The following is a 22,879-nucleotide window of genomic DNA, read 5'->3' on the forward strand; positions in this document are numbered from 1 at the left end:
AAAATTATGGTTGGCTGATATTATTCGGGACCATAAGTTTGTCAATTGGACTCCATGTTCTCACTAAGGAAAACAGTTTCCCGTTTTCACTAGAGGGTAGTGAAATCGTTAAAATAGTGGGAGTGAGATTCATAAAATAAATTTCGCCTATTTTATGTCTTAGTAAATTGCTTAAACAATCACTGATATTTGTCTGTTTCTTTTCAGTATTTCATAAGATGAATTCGCGTAATCCACTTTTCTCGATCCTCGAACAAAATAAGTTGACTGGCGCAAACTATACGGAATGGTTCCGTAAGTTGAAGATTGTCTTGACTTCGGAGAAGATGCTCTACGTGTTAGAAAAATCTCCTCCGAAGGAAGCACCAGCTGACGTAAGTCCGGAGGAGTTAGCCAAGCTTGATACATGGTGGGACCATGATATCAAGACCAAATGCTATATGCAAGCCTCGATGTCTGATGAACTCCAGAGGCGATTTGAGGACACCGTGAATGCTGCTGACATTCACGTTCAACTCAAGAAACTTTTTGGGGCTCAATCGAGGGCTGAAAGGTTTGCTACTGTAAAGGAGCTAATGACGTGTCGCATGCGTGAAGGGACTTCGGTCCGTGATCATGGGGTACGAGTGATTTGGCTCATACAGAAGTTGGTAACCCTTGATTTGGTGTTGGAGCATGAACTCAACGTGGACTTACTACTTCTGTCTCTTCCTTCTTCGTTTGACGGATTTGTGGTGAATTTCAATATGAACAAGATAGAGGCCTCCCTTGAAGAGATGGTCAATATGCTTGTAACATATGAATCCACATTAAAGAAGGATAAACCGGTTTTCTTGGTGGGCTCCTCTTCTTCTGCTAAGAAGGGGCCAAGTACAAAGGGTAAGAAACGTTCTGCCCCACCCAAGAAAATCGAACCCGAGAAGAAGTACAAGACAAAGGCTTCAAACATGGAAAAATCCAAGGATGTTTGCCATTACTACAAGAAGCCCGGTCATTGGAAGCGTAACTGCAAGGAATATCTAGAGCAGTTGCGAACTGCAAAGGGTATGTTCTATATTGTAATAAATGTTTCACTTAATACTACTTCTTGGGTATTAGATACCGGATGTGGATCTCACATTTGCAATGATTTGCAGGTGATGACAAGAAGTCGCAGGCTTAGAATGGGTGAGACCCAGCTGAGGCTCGGAAATGGTTCCAGAGTTGAAGCAAAAGCCGTGGGAGATGTTTATTTAATTTTGCAGAACGGTTTTAAGTTACTTTTAAGAGATGTTTTATTTGTTCCGGATTTGATTAAAAACATTATTTCTGTTTCTATGCTTGATAGAGATGGTTATTCTTGCAATTTTGTGAATGGGATTTGCAATATTTACAAGAATGAATGTTTAATTGGAAATGGACAACTTGAAAACGATCTATACAACTTAAAGCTAAAAGACGTTCCAATAAATTATGTTGATAAACCGGCAACAACAAACAAAAGGAAAATCGATAGCCAAAACCCGGCAAACCTTTGGCATGCTAGGCTAGGTCATATTTCCTCAAGGAGGATGAACAAGCTAGTGGGAGAGGGCATGTTTGATATGTCTGATATTAACTCTCTACCAACTTGTGAATCCTGACTGAAAGGAAAAATGACTAAATCTCCTTTTAAGGGGAAACCTGAGCGTAGTCAAAATCTGTTGGATTTGATCCATACAGATGTTTGTGGTCCATTTAGAGTTGGTACTCAATATGGCCACACCTACTTCATTACCTTTACTGATGATTATTCGAGGTATGGGTATTTATATTTAATGAAATATAAGTCTGAAGCATTTGAAAAGTTCAAAGAATTCAAGGCTGAAGTAGAAAACAAGCTAGGTAAAAGTATTAAAGCACTTCGATCGGATCGAGGTGGGGAATACTTGAGTACCGAGTTTTTGGACTATCTAAAAGAGAATGGGATTCTCTCTCAGTGGACTCCTCCTATGACACCACAGCTTAATGGTGTATCGGAGCGTCGTAATCGAACTTTGTTGGACATGGTTCGATCCATGATGAGCTTCACTGAGCTTCCACCTTCGTTTTGGGGCTATGCGCTTGAAACGGCGGTATTGTTGTTGAACAACGTCCACACTAAAGCAGTGGACAAAACACCATACGAGTTATGGAATGGCAAAGCTCCTAAGTATTCGTACTTGAGGATTTGGGGATGTCCTGCTTACGTGAAGCGGACAGTGGGAGATAAGTTGGATAGTCGATCCAGCTTGTGTTATTTTGTAGGGTATCCGAAGAATTCAATCGGATATTATTTCTATTATCCTGCTGAAACAAAGGTGTTTGTTTCAAGGAATGCCACCTTCTTGGAGAAGGAGTTCTTATTGGATAAGAAAGGCGAGATGATGGAACTCGAAGAAATTCGAAAAGAACCCGAAATACAAAATAACGATCCTACACCTCAGGAACCATTGCTGGACACGCCTATACCTAGAAGATCCGAGAGGACTTCTAGACCTCCTATTCGATATGGTCTTCTTCTTGAAGGGGATCAAGATGAACCCGATGTTGGATGTGATCCAAGAAACTTCAAGGAAGCAATTTCTGATGCGGATTCAAATTTATGGCTTGAAGCTATGCAGTCGGAAATAGATTCGATGCATACAAACCAAGTTTGGTCTTTAGTAGATCCTCCCGATGGAATTGTTCCAATAGGGTGTAAATGGATCTACAAGAGAAAGCTTGGGCCTGATGGTAAGGTATTGACCTACAAGGCGCGATTGGTGGCAAAAGGTTATACTCAAAGACAAGGAGTTGACTATGATGAAATCTTTTCACCAGTTGCAATGTTCAAGTCCATAAGAATCCTTATTGTCATAGCTGCATGGTATGACTATGAGATATGGAAAATGGATGTGAAGACTGTTTTTCTTAATGGAGACATTAAGGAAGAGATCTATATGAAGCAGCCTGAGGGGTACACATCCATGGGAAGCGAGCATAAGGTATGCAAGCTTCAGAGATCAATTTATGGTCTAAAACAAGCATCAAGAAGTTGGAACCAGAAATTTGATGAAACAATAAAAGATTTTGGTTTCATCAAGAATCCGGAGGAACCATGCGTGTACAAGAAAGTAGTTGAGGATGCTGTGACATTCTTAGTACTTTATGTTGATGACATCTTACTCATTGGGAATGATGTAGGGATGTTGCAGTCAACAAAGATATGGTTATCAGGTAGATTCTCGATGAAGGATTTGGGTGAGGCATCCTATATTCTTGGGATACAGATCTATAGAGATAGATCTAAGAGAATGATAGGACTCACTCAATCAACCTACATCGACACCATATTGAAACGGTTTTCAATGGATGGGTCCAAGAGAGGACATCTACCCATGTGTCATGGAGTTTCTCTATCCAAGTCTATGTGTCCCAAGACTGATGAAGAGATAGAGAAAATGACACATGTACCATATGCGTCAGCAATAGGTAGTATCATGTATGGGATGATATCTACCAGACCAGATGTAGCATTTGCTCTGAGTGTTACGAGCAGATATCAAGCTAATCCCGGTCAAATGCATTGGAAAGCCGTGAATGACATTCTTAAGTACTTACGAAGGACTAAGAATATGTTCATGGTATATGGAGGAAGAGAACTAAAATTGGAAGCCTATACCGACTCTAGCTTCCAAAGTGACGTGGATGACTCGAAGTCAACCTCTGGATTTGTGTTCATGCTCAATGGCGGTGCTGTCTCTTGGAAGAGTTCCAAGCAGGACACCACAGCGGATTCCACCACTGAAGCAGAATACATTGCAGCATCAGCTGCTGCTAAAGAGGCCGTTTGGATGAGGAATTTCGTCCAAGAGTTGGGCGTCATTCCTGAAGTTGTTGGTCCAATCCCGGTGTACTGTGACAACACGGGTGCCGTTGCTCAGGCAAAGGAACCAAGGTCTCATCAAAGATCCAAACACGTACTGAGGAAATACCACATCATCCGGGAGATTGTGGAAAGAGGAGACATCACTGTCGAAAGAGTGGCCTCTGCAGACAATATCGCTGATCCACTTACTAAGCCCTTGCCAGGACCATTATTTGACAAACATCGCGAAACAATGGGTCTACGTAGTATGACTAGTTGGCTATAGGGCAAGTGGGAGATTGAAAGAGTAGGTGCCCGGTGAGCCAACTTGTGGCTAAGGGCTTTGATGACTCTTTGTATAAACAATCTTTTGTTTAATATAATTTACACTTTTATTAATGGCAATGACTTTATCTTTCTTCATATTGTTATATTGTGATATAATATTGTTGTTTTGATAAAGACCTTGAATATACTATAGTGTATGTAAGATGTGGTAGAACATGGGGATGTCTATCATGAAACACATCTTATAGTCACTGTATATTCTAAACTGTTCCTAGTCGATTGAGCCGTCCGATAATAAGGATAAGGATCGCTCGAGTTTGAGACTAGCATTTGCGATGCAGAGTACCACGTTTCATTGGTAAGGAACATAGAGATGTTCAAAGCATGCAAATGGATATTCATACGATGAATGATCGAACTACCCTATCCGGACATTCCAAGTGGTTATCACTTATCGAGTGGATAAAGTCCGCGGTTTTGGTTGTACACCATTAGTCCTTACTACTTGAAACATCATTGAGACTCTATATGCTAGTACTGTGCTTTGACTCATTTACCGACTCTATTGGGGTCATCAGGTGTCGGGATTGGGTACAGTTACAACACATATAGGAGTCGATGCTTTGTTGTCAAGGATTCACCACATACTTGCGAGTGTGGATATCCTATGCGATCTGAGGAGATATTAGTGTGACGAATCTCTGGCCAGAGTACATGATGTGATTTAAGAAATGGTTTGTTAGTAGCACATGCGATGTCACTATTTGATCTTCAAGATGTATTGCATAGTTATCGAATCTCGAGCGACTCTCGATATACCAATGGTTGTTGATTCGATCGGGATATATGGATGAAGGGACCGTACTGTACGCTAACCAAAATCTATTGGTTCTTGTAGGCACTATCAGTGATACCTAGGGAATCATGGGGCGATGTTGCTAAACGCTCTTACCATGATTCGATGGGCAAGTCGGAAATTGTTGTTCCGAGTCACAAGGAGTTGTGAGCCCACGGCTAGCTGTATCCCTGAACCATTGATGGTCACACAGTGTAATGGATTTTTAATCCCCGTTGAGATAGTTAAATTTAAAGAGTTATATTTAATGAACGAAGAAGTTGGACTTCTTATTTAAGAGTAGAGGAGTAAGATTTCCAAAAATGACATAGGGATGACCATTTTTGGAAATCACTGAATTCGGATTCAGAAAAATTTATCTTGACTTTAAAAGGTGCAGAAATGGTTTCTGTGCACATTGGTGAAATCGGTTTATCAATCGGAGTCACGATGAATTTTATATTAATTTCTGAACATGCGGGCTTTGCTTGTCGGGCTTGAACTTATGACTAATGGGCCCTAAGCTGTTAGTGGCCTACATTATAAATAAGTTATTGCAGTACAGAAATTACATACAACAGGCCACAAGAATTTTCGAAAACCCTAGTTAATTTTCTAAAAAGTGGCCGCCCCCTCTCCCTCTGCTCGAGAAAAATCCAGCCTGTGATTTTGAATTACATTCTGGTTTAACGGATCAAATTCGTTAATCTCTTCGTAGAAACTTCTGATAGATTTTCTAGTGCAATCTATCAGAGGGATTGAATATCCGTTCGTGGACCTGATTGAAGAACAGTTCGTCCATCAGTTCCAGGGATATACAACAAGAGCAGAGAAATCTGTTGGTGTCCAATAATCTCGATTCGAGATTGAGGTAAAAATTTTATAATCGTTATTTAATTTTTACACACACATAATTTAATCGTAAGGTTGATACCCATTATGGAATCGTTCCATATAAAATTTTTAAACTTCCGCTGCACCGGGTATCAATCATGATTGATCTGAACAAAGGTTCTCCTACAGCATATGCGTCAGCCATAGGGAGTATCATGTATGGGATGATATCTACCAGACCGGATGTGGCATTTGCTCTGAGTGTCACGAGCAGATATCAAGCCAATCCCGGTCAAATGCATTGGAAAGCCGTGAAGGATATTCTTAAGTACTTGAGAAGAACTAAGAATGTATTCATGGTTTATGGAGGAAGAGAACTGAAATTGGAAGGCTATACCGACTCTAGCTTCCAAAGTGATGTGGATGACTCGAAGTCAACCTCTGGATTTGTGTTCATGCTCAATGGTGGTTCTGTCTCTTGGAAGAGTTCCAAGCAGGACACCACAGCGGATTCCACCACTGAGGCAGAATACATTGCGGCATCAGCTGCTGCTAAAGAGGCCGTTTGGATGAGGAATTTCGTCCAAGAGTTGGGCGTTATTCCTGAAGCTGTTGGTCCAGTCCCGGTGTACTGTGACAACACGGGTGCCGTTGCTCAGGCAAAGGAACCAAGGTCTCATCAAAGATCCATACACGTACTGAGGAAATACCACATCATCCGAGAGATTGTGGAAAGAGGAGACATCACTGTCGAGAGAGTGGCCTCTGTAGACAATATCGCTGATCCACTTACTAAGCCCTTGCCAGGACCATTATTTGACAAACATCGCGAAGTAATGGGACTACGTAGTATGACTAGTTGGCTTTAGGGCAAGTGGGAGATTGAAAGAGTGGGTGCCCGGTGAGCCAACTTGTGGCTAAGGGCTTTTATGACTCTATGTATAAACAATCTTTTGGTTAATATAATTTACACTTTTATAATGGCATTTACTTTATCTTTTATCATATTATTATGTTGTGACATACTATAATATGTTTAGATGAAGACCTTGAATATACTATAGTGTATGTAAGATGTGGTAGCACATGGGGATGGCTATCATGAAACACTTCTTAAAGTCACTGTATATTCTAAACAGTTCCTAGTCGATTGAGCCGTCCGTTAATAAGGATAAGGATCGCTCGAGACTGAGACTAGCATTTGCGATGCCGAGTACCACGTTTCATTGGTATGGAACATAGAAATGTTCAAAGCATGCAAATGGATATTCATATGATGAATGATCGAACTACCCTATCCGGACTTTCCAAGTGGTTATCACTTATCGAGTGGATAAAGTCCGCGGTTTTGGTTGTACACCATTAGTCCTTACTACTTGAAACATCATTGAGACTCTATATGCTAGTACTGTCCTTTGACTCGTTTACCGACTCTATTGGGGTCATCAGGTGTCGGGATTGGGTACAGTTACGACACATATAGGAGTCGATGCTTTGTTGTCAAGGATTCACCACATACTTGCGAGTGTGGATATCCTATGCAATCTGAGGAGATATTAGTGTGACGAATCTCTGGCCAGAGTACATGATGTGTTTTAGGTTACTTGGTTTCCTAGTAGCACATGCGATGTCACTATTTGATCTTCAAGATGCATTGCATAGTTATCGAATCTCGAACGACTCTTGATTTACCAATGGTTGTTGATTCGATCGGGATATATGGATGAAGGGACCGTACTGTACGCTAACAAAAATCTATTGGTTCTTGCAGGCACTATTAGTGATACCTAGGGAATCATGGGGCGATGTTGCTAGGCGCTCTTACCATGATTCGATGGGCAAGTCGGAAATTGTTGTTCCGAGTCACAAGGAGTTGTGAGCCCACGGCTAGCTGTATTCCTGAACCATTGAGGGTCACACAAGTAATGGATTTCTAATCCCCGTTGATATAATTAAATTTAGTGAATAAAGAAGTGGGACTTCTTATTTAAAAGTAGAGGGAATTTCCTAAAATGACATAGTGATGAACATTTTTGGAAACCACTGAATTCGGATTCAGAAAATTTATTTGACTTTAAAAGATGCAGAAATGGTTTCTGTGCATATTGGTGAAATTGGTTTATTAATCTGAGTCACGATGAATTTTATATTAATTTCTGAACATGCGGGCTTTGCTTGTCAGGCTTGAACTTATGACTAATGGGCCCTAAGCTGTTAGCAGCCCACATTATAAATAAGTTATTGCAGTACAGAAATTACACAACACAAGGCATAATTTTCGAAAACCCTAGAGCTCTCTCTCTAGAGAATTCGGCCGCCCCCTCCCCTACTATGTTCGAAAATTCAGTCTGTGAATTTTTGAATTTGCAGACTGATTTAACAGATCATATCTGTTCTATCTCTTCGTAGAAACTTCTGATAGACTTTCTAGTGCAGTCTATCAGAGGGATAAACTTCTGTTCGTGGACTTGATTGAAGAATTGTTCGTTCATCAGTTCCAGGGATATACAACAAGAGCAGTTTAATCTGTTGGTGTCCATAATCTCGCTTTGAGATTTTAAGGTAAAATTTACATTGTTTAAATTTTATGTTATCAATTTTAATCGTAGGAATTTGATACCCATATGGAATCGTTCCATATAAAATTTTAAAACTTCCGCTGCAACGGGTATCACTTTATTTTTTGATCCGAAGAACGACCGTGTTCCAACACTTAATTTATATATGATTTTAATTGTTAAATGTTTGTTTCGAGCAGATTTATGCGGAGTTTTGTTGTTTTTGTGCTTACAGAGAATTAATGAATTATTGTGGAAAAGAGAAGAAAATAAGAATTTAGGAAGAGAAAGGAATTAAAAGAAAATAAGAAGAATAAGTAAAGGAAAAGAAAAGAAGAGAATAGGAGAAGGAAACGTGAGAAAAGTAATTGGGCTTATGTTATTGGGTCTTGATAGAAATTGTTAGCGCTTAATGTTAGCGCTAAAGATTTAAGTGAAGAGCTAACGCGCTTGTCAAGTGAAGGCGAGGAGATTGGATTCCAGAAGACTATGCGCGCTCGCCTGGATTGTGAAGCGCCAGCGCGTCGCCAATTCTGAACTTGGAAATTTTTATCGGAATGAAGGTTGGGCTTTATTCTTGGGCTTTTGCACAACGATATAAAAGAGATTTTTATCAGATGAGGGGAGAGGGGGGAGCCGCCACAACACATTATAATATCAGAGAATTGATCGTGATTTGCTGAGGATTTTCTGGAGCTTTAACTTGAAGAACAAAGACGGAGTTTGATAGACCGGACACGGCGTCGACGACGGATTTGTTTTCTATCTTTTATTTAATTCTGAATATGTTTAGATTTATGAACATGTTTTATTTTATTCAAAATTTTATTATGAACTAAATTTTTAGAGTCTAGAGGTCGGATGGAACCTGGTGTAGACACTTTCATGAATTCTTGATTTTATTGGATTGAGTTTATTCTAGATTAATTGTTTTTTCTAGAATTGATTGCCAACGGCGATCAGATCAATCAGAATTGATACCCGGTGCAGCGGAAGTTTAAAAATTTTATATGGAACGATTCCATACTGGGTATCAAAACTTTACGATTAAATTGTGTGTGTAAAAATTAAATAACAATTATAAATTTTTACCTCCAATCTCGAATCGAGATTATGGACACCAACAGATTACTCTGCTCTTGTTGTATATCCCTGGAACTGATGGACGAACTGTTCTTCAATCAGGTCCACGAACAGAGATTTAATCCCTCTGATAGATTGCACTAGAAAATCTATCAGAAGTTTCTACGAAGAGAATTAACGAATTTGATCCGTTAAACCAGACTGCAAATTCAAAATTCACAGGCTGGATTTTCCCGAGTAGAGAGGGAGGGGGGCGGCCACTTTAGAGAGAAAAACAACTAGGTTTTCGAAAATTGTGACCTCTGTTGTGTAATTTCTGTACTGCAATAACTTATTTATAATGTGGGCTGCTAACAGCTTAGGGCCCATTAGTCATAAGTTCAAGCATGACAAGCAAAGCCCGCATGTTCAGAAATTAATATAAAATTCATCGTGACTCTGATTGATAAACCGATTTTACCAATGTTCACAGAAACCATTTCTGCACCTTTTAAAGTCAAGATAAATTTTTCTGAATCCGAATTCAGTGATTTCCAAAAATGCCCATCCCTATGTCATTTTAGGAAATCTTACTCCTCTACTCTTAAATAAGAAGTCACACTTCTTTGTTCATTAAATTTAACTCTTTAAATTTAACTGTCTCAACGGGGATTAAAAATCCATTACTCTGTGTGACCCTCAATGGTTCAGGGATACAGCTAGCCGTGGGCTCACAACTCCTTGTGACTCGAAACAACAATTTCCGACTTGCCCATCGAATCATGGTAAGAGCGCCTAGCAACATCGCCCCATGATTCCCTAGGTATCACTGATAGTGCCTGCAAGAACCAATAGATTTTGGTTAGCGTACAGTACGGTCCCTTCATCCATATATCCCGATCGAATCAACAACCATTGGTAAATCGAGAGTCGTTCTAGATTCGATAACTATGCAATGCATCTTGAAGATCAAATAGTGACATCGCATGTGCTACTAAGAAACCATTTCTTAAAACACATCATGTACTCTGGCCAGAGATTCGTCACACTAATATCTCCTCAGATTGCATAGGATATCCACACTCGCAAGTATGTGGTGAATCCTTGACAACAAAGCATCGACTCCTATATGTGTTGTAACTGTACCCAATCCCGACACCTGATGACCCCAATAGAGTCGGTAAACGAGTCAAAGCACAGTACTAGCATATAGAGTGTCAATGATGTTTCAAGTAGTAAGGACTAATGGTGTACAACCAAAACCGCGGACTTTATCCACTCGATAAGTAATAACCACTTGGAAAGTCCGGATAGGGTAGTTCGATCATTCATCGTATGAATATCCATTTGCATGCTTCGAACATCTCTATGTTCCATACCAATGAAACGTGGTACTCGGCATCGCAAATGCTAGTCTTAATCTCGAGCGATCCTTATCCTTATTAACGGACGGCTCAATCGACTAGGAACCATTTAGAATATACAGTGACTATAAGATGTGTTTCATGATAGACATCCCCATGTTCTACCACATCTTACATACACTATAGTATATTCAAGGTCTTTATCAAAACAACAATAGTATATCACAATATAACAATATGAAGAAAGATAAAGTCATTTCCATTAATAAAAGTGTAAATTATATTAAACAAAAGATTGTTTATACAAAGAGTCATCAAAGCCCTTAGCCACAAGTTGGCTCACCGGGCACCCACTCTTTCAATCTCCCACTTGCCCTAAAGCCAACTAGTCATACTACGCAGACCCATTGCTTCGCGATGTTTGTCAAATAATGGTCCTGGCAAGGGCTTAGTAAGTGGATCAGCAATATTTTCTGCAGAGGACACTCTTTCGACAGTGATGTCTTCTCTTTCCACGATCTCCCGAATGATGTGGTATTTCCTCAGTACGTGTTTGGATCTTTGATGAGACCTTGGTTCCTTTGCCTGAGCAACGGCATCCGTGTTGTCACAGTACACCGGGACTGGACCAACAACTTCCGGAATAACGCCCAACTCTTGGACGAAATTCCTCATCCAAACGGCCTCTTTAGCAGCAGCTGATGCTGCAATGTATTCTGCCTCAGTGGTGGAATCCGCTGTGGTGTCCTGCTTGGAACTCTTCCAAGAGACAGCACCGCCATTGAGCATGAACACAAATCCAGAGGTTGACTTTGAGTCATCCACGTCACTTTGGAAGCTAGAGTCGGTATAGCCTTCCAATTTTAGTTCTCTTCCTCCATATACCATGAACATATTCTTAGTCCTTCGTAAGTACTTAAGAATGTCCTTCACGGCTTTCCAATGCATTTGACCGGGATTAGCTTGATATCTGCTCGTGACACTCAGAGCAAATGCTACATCCGGTCTGGTAGATATCATCCCATACATGATACTACCTATAGCTGACGCATATGGTACATGTGTCATTTTCTCTATCTCTTCATCAGTCTTGGGACACATAGACTTGGATAGAGAAACTCCATGACACATAGGTAGATGTCCTCTCTTGGACCCATCCATTGAAAACCGTTTCAATATGGTGTCGATGTAGGTTGATTGAGTGAGTCCTATCATTCTCTTATATCTATCTCTATAGATCTGTATCCCTAGAATATAGGATGCCTCACCCAAATCCTTCATCGAGAATCTACCTGATAACCATATCTTTGTTGACTGCAACATCCCTACGTCATTCCCAATGAGTAGGATGTCATCAACATAAAGTACTAAGAATGTCACAGCATCCTTAACTACTTTCTTGTACATGCATGGTTCCTCCGGGTTCTTGATGAAACCAAAATTCTTTATTGTTTCATCAAATTTCTGGTTCCAACTTCTTGATGCTTGTTTTAGACCATAGATTGATCTCTGAAGCTTGCATACCTTATGCTCGCTTCCCATGGATGTGTATCCCTCAGGCTGCGTCATATAGATCTCTTCCTTAATGTTTCCATTAAGAAATGCAGTCTTCACATCCTTTTGCCATATCTCATAGTCATACCAAGCAGCTATGGCAATAAGGATTCTTATGGACTTGAACATTGCAACTGGTGAAAAGGTTTCATCATAGTCAACTCCTTGTCTTTGAGTGTAACCTTTCGCCACCAATCGTGCCTTGTAGGTCAATACCTTACCATCAGGCCCAAGCTTTCTCTTGTAGATCCATTTACACCCTATTGGAACAATTCCATCGGGAGGATCTACTAAAGACCAAACTTGGTTTGTATGCATCGAATCTATTTCCGACTGCATAGCTTCAAGCCATAAATTTGAATCCGCATCAGAAATTGCTTCCTTGAAGTTTCTTGGATCACATCCAACATCGGGTTCATCTTGATCCCCTTCAAGAAGAAGACCATATCGAATAGGAGGTCTAGAAGTCCTCTCGGATCTTCTAGGTATAGGTGTGTCTATCAATGGTTCCTGAGGTGTAGGATCATTATTTTGTATTTTGGGTTCTTCTCGAATTTCTTCGAGTTCCATCATCTCGCCTTTCTTATCCAATAAGAACTCCTTCTACAAGAAGGTGGCATTCCTTGAAACAAACACCTTTTTTTCAGCAGGATAATAGAAATAATATCCGATTGAATTCTTCGGATACCCTACAAAATAACATAAGGTGGATCAACTATCCAACTTATCTCCCACTGTCTGCTTCACGTAAGCAGGACATCCCCAAATCCTCAAGTACGAATACTTAGGAGCTTTGCCATTCCATAACTCGTATGGTGTTTTGTCCACTGCTTTGGTGTGGACGTTGTTCAACAACAACACCGCTGTTTCAAGCGCGTAGCCCCAAAATGAAGGTGGAAGCTCAGTGAAGCTCATCATGGATCGAACCATGTCCAACAAAGTTCGATTACGACGCTCCGATACACCATTCAGCTGTGGTGTCATAGGAGGAGTCCACTGAGAGAGAATCCCATTCTCTTTCAGATAGTCCAAAAACTCGGTACTTAAGTATTCTCCACCTCGATCCGATCGAAGTGCTTTAATACTTTTACCTAGCTTGTTTTCTACTTCAGCCTTGAATTCTTTGAACTTTTCAAATGCTTCAGACTTATATTTCATTAAATATAAATACCCATACCTAGAATAATCATCAGTAAAGATAATGAAGTAGGTGTGGCCATATTGAGTACCAATTCTAAATGGACCACAAACATCTGTATGGATCAAATCCAACAGATTTTGACTACGCTCAGGTTTCCCCTTAAAAGGAGATTTAGTCATTTTTCCTTTCAGGCAGGACTCACAAGTAGGTAGAGAGTTAATATCAGACATATCAAACATGCCCTCTCCCACTAGCTTGTTCATCCTCCTTGAGGAAATATGACCTAGCCTAGCATGCCATAGGTTTGCCGGGTTTTGACTATCGATTTTCCTTTTGTTTGTTGTTACCGGTTTATCAACATAATTTATTGGAACGTCTTTTAATTTTAAGTTATATAGATCGTTTTCAAGTTGTCCATTTCCAATTAAACATTCATTCTTGTAAATATTGCAAATCCCATTCACAAAATTACAAGAATAACCATCTCTATCAAGCATAGAAACAGAAATAATGTTTTTAATCAAATCTGGAACAAATAAAACATCTCTCAAAAGTAACTTAAAATCGTTCTGCAAAATTAAATAAACATCTCCCACAGCTTTAGCTTCAACTCTAGAACCATTTCTGAGCCTCAGCTGGGTCTCACCCATTCTAAGCTTGCGACTTCTTGTCATCACCTGCAAATCATTGCAAATGTGAGATCCACATCCGGTATCCAATACCCAAGAAAGTGAAACATTTATTTCAATATAGAACATACCCTTCGCAGTTTGCAACTGCTCTAGATATTCCTTGCAGTTACGTTTCCAATGACCGGGCTTCTTGCAGTAATGGCAAACATCCTTGGACTTTTCCATGTTTGAAGCCTTTGTCTTGTAGTTCTTCTCCGGTTCGGTTTTCTTGGGTGGGGTAGAACGTTTCTTACCTTTTGTACTTGGCCCCTTCTTAGCAGAAGAAGAGGAGCCCACCAAGAAAGCCGGTTTATCCTTCTTTAAAGTGGATTCATATGTTACAAGCATATTGACCATCTCTTCAAGGGAGGCATCTATCTTGTTCATATTGAAATTCACCACAAATCCATCAAACGAAGAAGGAAGAGATAGAAGTAATAAGTCCACGTTGAGTTCATGCTCCAACACCAAATCAAGCGTTACCAACTTCTGTATGAGCCAAATCACTCGTACCCCATGATCACGGACCGAAGTCCCTTCACGCATGCGACACGTCATTAGCTCTTTTACAGTAGCGAACCTTTCAGCTCTCGATTGAGCCCCAAAAAGTTCCTTGAGTTGTACGTGAATGTCAGCAACATTCACGGTGTCCTCAAATCGCCTCTGGAGTTCATCAGACATCGAGGCTTGCATATAGCATTTGGCCTTGATATCATGGTCCCACCATGTATCAAGTTTGGCCAACTCTTCCGGACTTATATCAGCTGGTGCTTCCTTCGGAGGAGATTTTTCTAACACGTAGAGCATCTTCTCCGAAGTCAAGACAATCTTCAACTTACGGAACCATTCCGTATAGTTTGCGCCAGTCAATTTATTTTGTTTGAGGATAGAGAATAGTGGATTACGCGAATTCATCTTTATGAAATACTGAAAAGAAACAGACAATTATCAGTGATTGTTTAATTAATTTACTAAGACATAAAATAGGCGAAATTTATTTTATGAATCTCACTCCCACTGTTTTAACGATTTCACTACCCTCTAGTGAAAACGGGAAACTGTTTTCCTTAGTGGGAACATGGAGTCCAATTGACAAACTATGGTCCCGAATAATATCAGTCAACCATAATTTTCAAAAGGTAGAGCCCAATTGCTTCCAAAGCAACCTCCACGTTTTTACCTCATGTCCAATAAGGGCCCAATAATATGACGCCGTTTATTGTGACATGTCAAGATGACCCATCAATATTAAGTTGTGATGGACGGTCGCCATGTGGATCCCCCAATAATATGAGCCGATCCCATGGGAGTTCCACCCAACTTACAACATGTGTCGATCCAATGTACAGCTTTTCGACGAACGGGCCCCCCCAATAATATGAGTCGGACCGTATCTGCGGGTAGCATCTCATACATTGATCGTTGATGGAAGGTAGGAACATTTAAACAATTTTAAATTTCCTTTATTTATCTTGATATCAATTTTAAATCATATTTAAAATGAGGGCTTTTAATTTTGAAAATTTGTCTCATCATTTTAAAAATTTGTATGCTTGCGGGATTCATACAATTTTGTCTAAAACATGCATACAACTATAATATCATATATTATATAGGATGATCGATTCTATTTCTAATCGACCTGTGGTTGCCAATCACGAGTCTAAGTCCAATCCTAGGTAATATGCAGGTATGCAATGCAATCCTATTACATTGAGCTTCCAATTTACATTTCTTCAGTCTTTATTGTCTGCTGGGCCCACCTCCGTCTTCAAATCTTTATCTCCCACTAAGTCTAATGTATTTACAATAAATAACCATGACAAGTAGGGGATACATTTTAAAGGGTGGGAACGGGCCATAAACCAGGCCCATTAATAAATCCAACAATAATAAAAACAAATGTAAATTCCTAACATACACCTACAAAATTGGTCATGGCAATCGATCATCCTTATCCAATAATATTTAATTCAAAATTAATTTATTGGATAACATGCAATGGCAATTTAAATTAAAAGGATAAAATCATATTCCATATATAAAATCTTATTTTACATACAAAATCATATTTTATCTTTTTATCAAATAAAATCATATTTTACATATAAAATCCAATTTTATACATAAAATCATATTTTACTCAATATTTTCATAAGATCATATCTTATCATCAATTGTACCAAAAATAATTAATTTCATAAAATCTGATTTAACGGATAAAATCTATAAAATTTCCAAAAATTCAAATTTATCCAAAAATCAATTTTAAAATTTTCGGACTCGAGCAATTCGATCCGACGCCTCGTGGACCAATCAAAAACAATTTTCGATCGGACCAAAAATAGAATTTTAACATATTAAAATTTTAATTTTAAAATTAAAAATTAATTTTCGCGGGCCGACCGGGACGCTCCCAGGCTGCCCGTGCCCCAAAAAGGGCTCGGGCCAGGCAGCGACGATCGTTGCCCTGGGCAGCGCCGTGCGCCGCCCTGCGCAACGCTGGGCAGCGTCGTGCGCTGCCCGTGTTTTTGCCCGAAAAATTTTTAATTTTAAAAAAATTTATTTTGTTTCAAAAAACCGAGGCTAAAAATTTTTTGTACAATCGATTAATTTAATCGCTTGATCTGAGCAACCTGTCTCTGATACCACTGTTGGAGAACGGCGATCAGATCAATCAGAATTGATACCCGGTGCAGCGGAAGTTTAAAAATTTTATATGAAACGATTCCATACTGGGTATCAAAACTTTACGATTAAATTGTGTGTGTAAAAATTAAATAACAATTATAAATTTTTACCTCCAATCTCGAATCGAGATTATGGACACCAACAGATTACTCTGCTCTTGTTGTATATCCCTGGAACTGATGGACGAACTGTTCTTCAATCAGGTCCACGAACAGAGATTTAATCCCTCTGATAGATTGCACTAGAAAATCTATCAGAAGTTTCTACGAAGAGAATTAACGAATTTGATCCGTTAAACCAGACTGAAAATTCAAAATTCACAGGCTGGATTTTCCCGAGTAGAGAGGGAGGGGGACGGCCACTTTAGAGAGAAAAACAACTAGGTTTTCGAAAATTGTGACCTCTGTTGTGTAATTTCTGTACTGCAATAACTTATTTATAATGTGAGCTGCTAACAGCTTAGGGCCCATTAGTCATAAGTTCAAGCCTGACAAGCAAAGCCCGCATGTTCAGAAATTAATATAAAATTCATCGTGACTCTGATTGATAAACCGATTTTACCAATGTTCACAGAAACCATTTCTGCACCTTTTAAAGTCAAGATAAATTTTTCTGAATCCGAATTCAGTGATTTCCAAAAATGCCCATCCCTATGTCATTTTAGAAAATCTTACTCCTCTACTCTTAAATAAGAAGTCACACTTCTTTGTTCATTAAATTTAACTCTTTAAATTTAACTGTCTCAACGGGGATTAAAAATCCATTACTCTGTGTGACCCTCAATGGTTCAGGGATACAGCTAGCCGTGGGCTCACAACTCCTTGTGACTCGGAACAACAATTTTCGACTTACCCATCGAATCATGGTAAGAGCACCTAGCAACATCGCCCCATGATTCCCTAGGTATCACTGATAGTGCCTGCAAGAACCAATAGATTTTGGTTAGCGTACAGTACGGTCCCTTCATCCATATATCCCGATCGAATCAACAACCATTGGTAAATCGAGAGTCGTTCTAGATTCGATAACTATGCAACGCATCTTGAAGATCAAATAGTGACATCGCATGTGCTACTAAGAAACCATTTCTTAAAACACATCATGTACTCTGGCCAGAGATTCGTCACACTAATATCTCCTCAGATTGCATAGGATATCCACACTCGCAAGTATGTGGTGAATCCTTGACAACAAAGCATCGACTCCTATATGTGTTGTAATTGTACCCAATCCCGACACCTGATGACCCCAATAGAGTTGGTAAACAAGTCAAAGCACAGTACTAGCATATAGAGTCTCAATGATGTTTCAAGTAGTAAGGACTAATGGTGTACAACCAAAACCGCGGACTTTATCCACTCGATAAGTGATAACCACTTGGAAAGTTCGGATAGGGTAGTTCGATCATTCATCGTATGAATATCCATTTGCATGCTTCGAACATCTCTATGTTCCATACCAATGAAACGTGGTACTCGGCATCGCAAATGCTAGTCTCAATCTCGAGCGATCCTTATCCTTATTAACGGACGGCTCAATCGACTAGGAACCATTTAGAATATACAGTGACTATAAGATGTGTTTCATGATAGACATCCCCATGTTCTATCACATCTTACATACACTATAGTATATTCAAGGTCTTTATCAAAACAACAATAGTATATCACAATATAACAATATGAAGAAAGATAAAGTCATTGCCATTAATAAAAGTGTAAATTATATTAAACAAAAGATTGTTTATACAAAGAGTCATCAAAGCCCTTAGCCACAAGTTGGCTCACCGGGCACCCACTCTTTCATTTTCAATTATCTGATCAATAATTGATTTGTAATATTTATTTGAAATCTGGCACTCGAGAGAGGAGATTTTGAATAGGACAAATAGAAAATACACTGTTAATTATTTATATCGCTCGGGAGAGTGTATAACTTTAACAGAGCTTTTAAAGAGAACATAGTTTTGAATTGATCACTGCAAGTAGATTCTTAATAGGGATATTGGAATTGAATTGTAGTTGATATATTTTATTCGGCACTCGGGAGAGGGAATAATACACTTAAGTGTTCTTGGCTATTAATTGATTGAAATTCATGAAGATTAATTAATTAGGATTGATTGTTGTTGAAACCAGGTGAAATCTATACCTCTAGACCATTTTTTTCTTATTAATATTTTAATCTAAAAGTTTTGTGCGTGCTTTTAAATCTCTTAATTATTTTATTTTACTGCAAAATTCTCAAAGTTTGATTTTCTAGATAAAGTTTGGACTATTTTAATTACAAGCACTGAATATTTTCAAATTACTCCCTGTGGGATCGATATCTGATTTAATCACTATATTAAAACTTGACACTCGTACGCTTTCAAGGAATTTTCACAACAATGAACTTCCGGTAAATTGTGATTTTGAAATTTTAGTGCTTCTTAGAGTTCTATGGATTTAAATGAGCTTATTTGCATTTAAGATTTGAAGAAAATATTAGTGATTGCATAATTGGTATGCAGGTTGATTGGACGCCAGAGCTACACAAAACGTTTGTGCAGGCAGTGGATGCCTAGTTGGGGAATGCAGGTGACCATCGTCTTTAACCATTTTGGAGAGAAACTTGTACAGAGAATGCCAAGGCATAGAAGAGGGTACATACATGTGGTGAACAATGACTTCACTAGGTGGGATATGTATGTCATTGGAGGTATTGGGGAATCCTACCATCAATAGCCAAGTACAGGGAGAAGGGAGAAGGCAAACTGCATGCATGTGTTTTTTCCTTATTTACCAGTCAATTTACAATTTCAATGTATTGAAATGCGTCAAATTCATAAGTTAGTTTATTAACTTTATATATTAGAGCTAAACTTGCACGCAGTTTGTTGTAAAGACCTTATTTTTTTGGTTTTTATAAATGAAATTGAAATATTTTGTTTAGTTTTTCATTTCGTTTCATTTTCTTTTTTTTTATATTTGGTTGAATTTTTTGTTACATATAAATCATAGAATTGTAGGCGAATGCAAATTCTTTCCGCAGCGTGCATTGTAGGCTGTCAATAATATATCTGTAGCATATCTTGCATGCTGTCGATGAACATTTCCGCAGCGTTCCTTTACACGCTGTGGATATATGTTTCCGCAGTGTGCGGTGCGTGCCACAGATGTAAGTTTCTACGGTGCGTGCTGCAAATGTAAGTTTCCGCAGCGCGCCATGCATGCTGCGGATACGCCATGAGTTTCTACAGCTTACTACTATGCAGCATGCGATGCACGCTGCGGATAGCTAATTTGCAAGCTGTGAAAGCTCAATTTTGTTGTAGTGCGAGTATCTTTCGATGCTCATACAATAAATACATTTTACAAAATTCCATAAGTCTTACATGATGAATATGAGGAGTACAAGATCGGGGAATTGGATTATGATGAAGTAATCCGAAACATATGTTTAGAGGGAGCAGAATGGAGACTCGGTCATGAAGGGAATCCCTCACGTTTTAAAAAATCCGACCTTTATGGCGAGGACAAGTGATGGAACTCCTTTGTATCTACTAGACTCAAGACAGCTGATCACACTACCACAGTAACGAAGGAGCGAGCCATCCTAGTCTACTGTACTACGATTGGAAAAACTGTTGATTTGGGAAAAATTGTTCAAGACTCAATTTTGAACGTGGAATCAGGCACCACTACTGGAGTTCTTACACACCCATCACTCATCACAAATCTCTGCCAACATGCGGGTGTCACTTGGGTCGACCACGAAGAATTTTTGAAACCAAGAAGTCTCATAATGGTAATTGACCAACCTTGCAAATAGTTCCAGAGAAGCACGAAGAGAATCCAGTCGCTAAGCAGCTACCAGGCGACCGCCTCCACCTCAAGACACACCTAGGACGGTAGATGATATAGTTACATTGCTCAAAGAAGAGGTGCGACAAGAAAAAGAGGAGTTGGGACAATAGCAGAGAGAGATACAAGAGTTCCATCACCAATATGATGTGTTTATGAATTTCACTACTAGCACATCAATTTCCAAGCACCACTAACACCGTTGTTCCTTTCCCACCATGCACACAATGTCCACCACAGTAATTTCCATTGGAGATGCCTCAGCCTACCCCACCAGCCGAGCCCGGGGATGACGATGAGGATGGTGATGACTAGTGACGATCGTGGCCCAAGGTACGTGCATTCCTTTGCTTTTATGGTTTACATTACATTGAGAACAATGCACGTTTCAAAGTTTGGGGGTTGTTATTTTTTTTCTTTTTTCTTTCCTGCTTAATTTTGCATAGTTGATATATATTTCGTCCAGTTTTATTGTGTGTTGCGTAAAAAAAAGTAAATAAAAATAAAAATAAAAAAATATCTGCATTTCATTACGTTTATGTCGTGTCAAATTCGTGAAATAAATGATAGTATTGCCGATTATGAGAAAAGTTAGGCAAATACTAGAGAGTATTCCAAAAAATAATTTTCCACATTTTCGTATACACAGTCCATGATCAAAAGCCTATCTTCACAACTGGAAAACAGTTGTGTGAACTTGGTGAAGCTAAATAGACAAATAATTTCTTAAACACTCTTTAATTTTCACTTGACTCCAAGATAGAATTTAACAAGCACAGACATGATTGAGACATTGTTTGATCTTACTTGGGAATGTATTTATTGATTAAAATTCTTCACTAGATGCCCTGTTGAGCCTGCATGAGAAAGAGAATGGATATGATATGTATTCATAAAAAAACTTTGGAAGCCATTCAATATTCTTTTAAGATAAATTGTTCTTGCACTGAAATACTTTTGTGCACAATGATTAAATCATACGAGTTGTTTGAGGCCTCGGGTTGCTAATCTCAAATCTTAAGGGGCAATTAATGAATAAACATCATTAATCTAATAAGGAAAGAATAAGGATCAAGAAATTTTATCTTTTTTTCAAAAAGAGGTGGGCACGGGCGGTCAAAAACTACCGCCCGGGCGCCCCTGTTTTTTTCCAAAACAGTAGGCTGAGCTCCAGGCGGCGCGCGAGTGATAATAAACAGCGGAAAGGGCGCGACTCCGGGCAGAAAACACTCTGTTTGTATATAGCAAAACTTGATCCTTAAACTCCTCCCAATTCATGGTCTATTAAGTCTACAACTTGTATTGATCAATACTAGAAGTGCCCATCATGTTTTTATTCATGAGATACCTCTCACAACTAAATTAAAGTACAACAAAATAGCTACAAGAAAACATAAGGTACCAATAGTTGCTTCAAACTCTAGTAATAACATCATTTTACTAGATTCATCAAGGATCAACTCATCAAACTCGCTAAAACCCGAGTTCACACGTGCAAAATCTCTCCCTTGAGCTATCAATGTCGTCTTCGACTAGCTTCTGCCCCACCTGATGTCATGCACACATACAAAACAAGACAACAGCCAGATAAACTCCGGTGAGAACTCATTCTCAGTATAAGCAACATATCAAAAGCGTTAAATAAATCATATCTACTCTATTTAACTCGACTCAACAAATAGAGTAAATAACGCATATCTCGATTAAGAATTGATTCATAAATCATCGTTGCCATTAAGATTCGTATCCGATCTTGACATGGATATCCATCTAACGTAGCCATTCTGGACTCGAAAATAAGGTCGCCTCAGACTTTGGCATAGAATTCAATTCAATAACATCATCGTATCATAATCATATCGACTCAAATCAAAGATCCAGTACCTGGGATGGATCGACAACATCAAAATCAAATCGAAACATAAACAAGTATGTGGTTTTTGCGGGACAACTCAAGAATAATCGATCTTGAGTTTCAAAATCCCTGACTCACGATGTCATCATTATACCTTCGTATTTCTTCGGTTGTGAACACTTCAAGTCTGAGATATATAACCAAGAAATATATTTCAACTTGATTTGATCTCATCATATCCAAATCTGGTCACAATCATGGTTAGAACTTCAACCAAAAATGGTTTCAAACCTTGATCATTTCCTCTTCGTTTCGAAGAAACTTCTCGAGCTCG

General features: G+C 39.0%; 1 protein-coding gene across 2 annotated transcripts in view; it reads left to right on the forward strand.

Annotated features, from left to right (window-relative positions):
* Positions 1–19,717, forward strand: part of LOC140882454 (uncharacterized) — a 40,925-nt gene extending 21,208 nt beyond the window's left edge. For both annotated transcript variants that reach the window (XR_012150214.1, XM_073288465.1), the window contains one exon: positions 19,358–19,717. Coding sequence is in view for 1 of the 2 variants with exons in the window: in XM_073288465.1 (XP_073144566.1) it covers positions 19,358–19,571 (214 nt within the window). In the remaining variant the exon portion in view is untranslated. The remainder of the gene's footprint in view (positions 1–19,357) is intronic.
* The last annotated feature ends 3,162 nt before the right edge of the window (positions 19,718–22,879 follow it).

Source organism: Henckelia pumila, chromosome 2 (genome assembly GCF_033568475.1).
Source record: "Henckelia pumila isolate YLH828 chromosome 2, ASM3356847v2, whole genome shotgun sequence".
Classification (NCBI taxonomy): Eukaryota; Viridiplantae; Streptophyta; class Magnoliopsida; order Lamiales; family Gesneriaceae; genus Henckelia; species Henckelia pumila.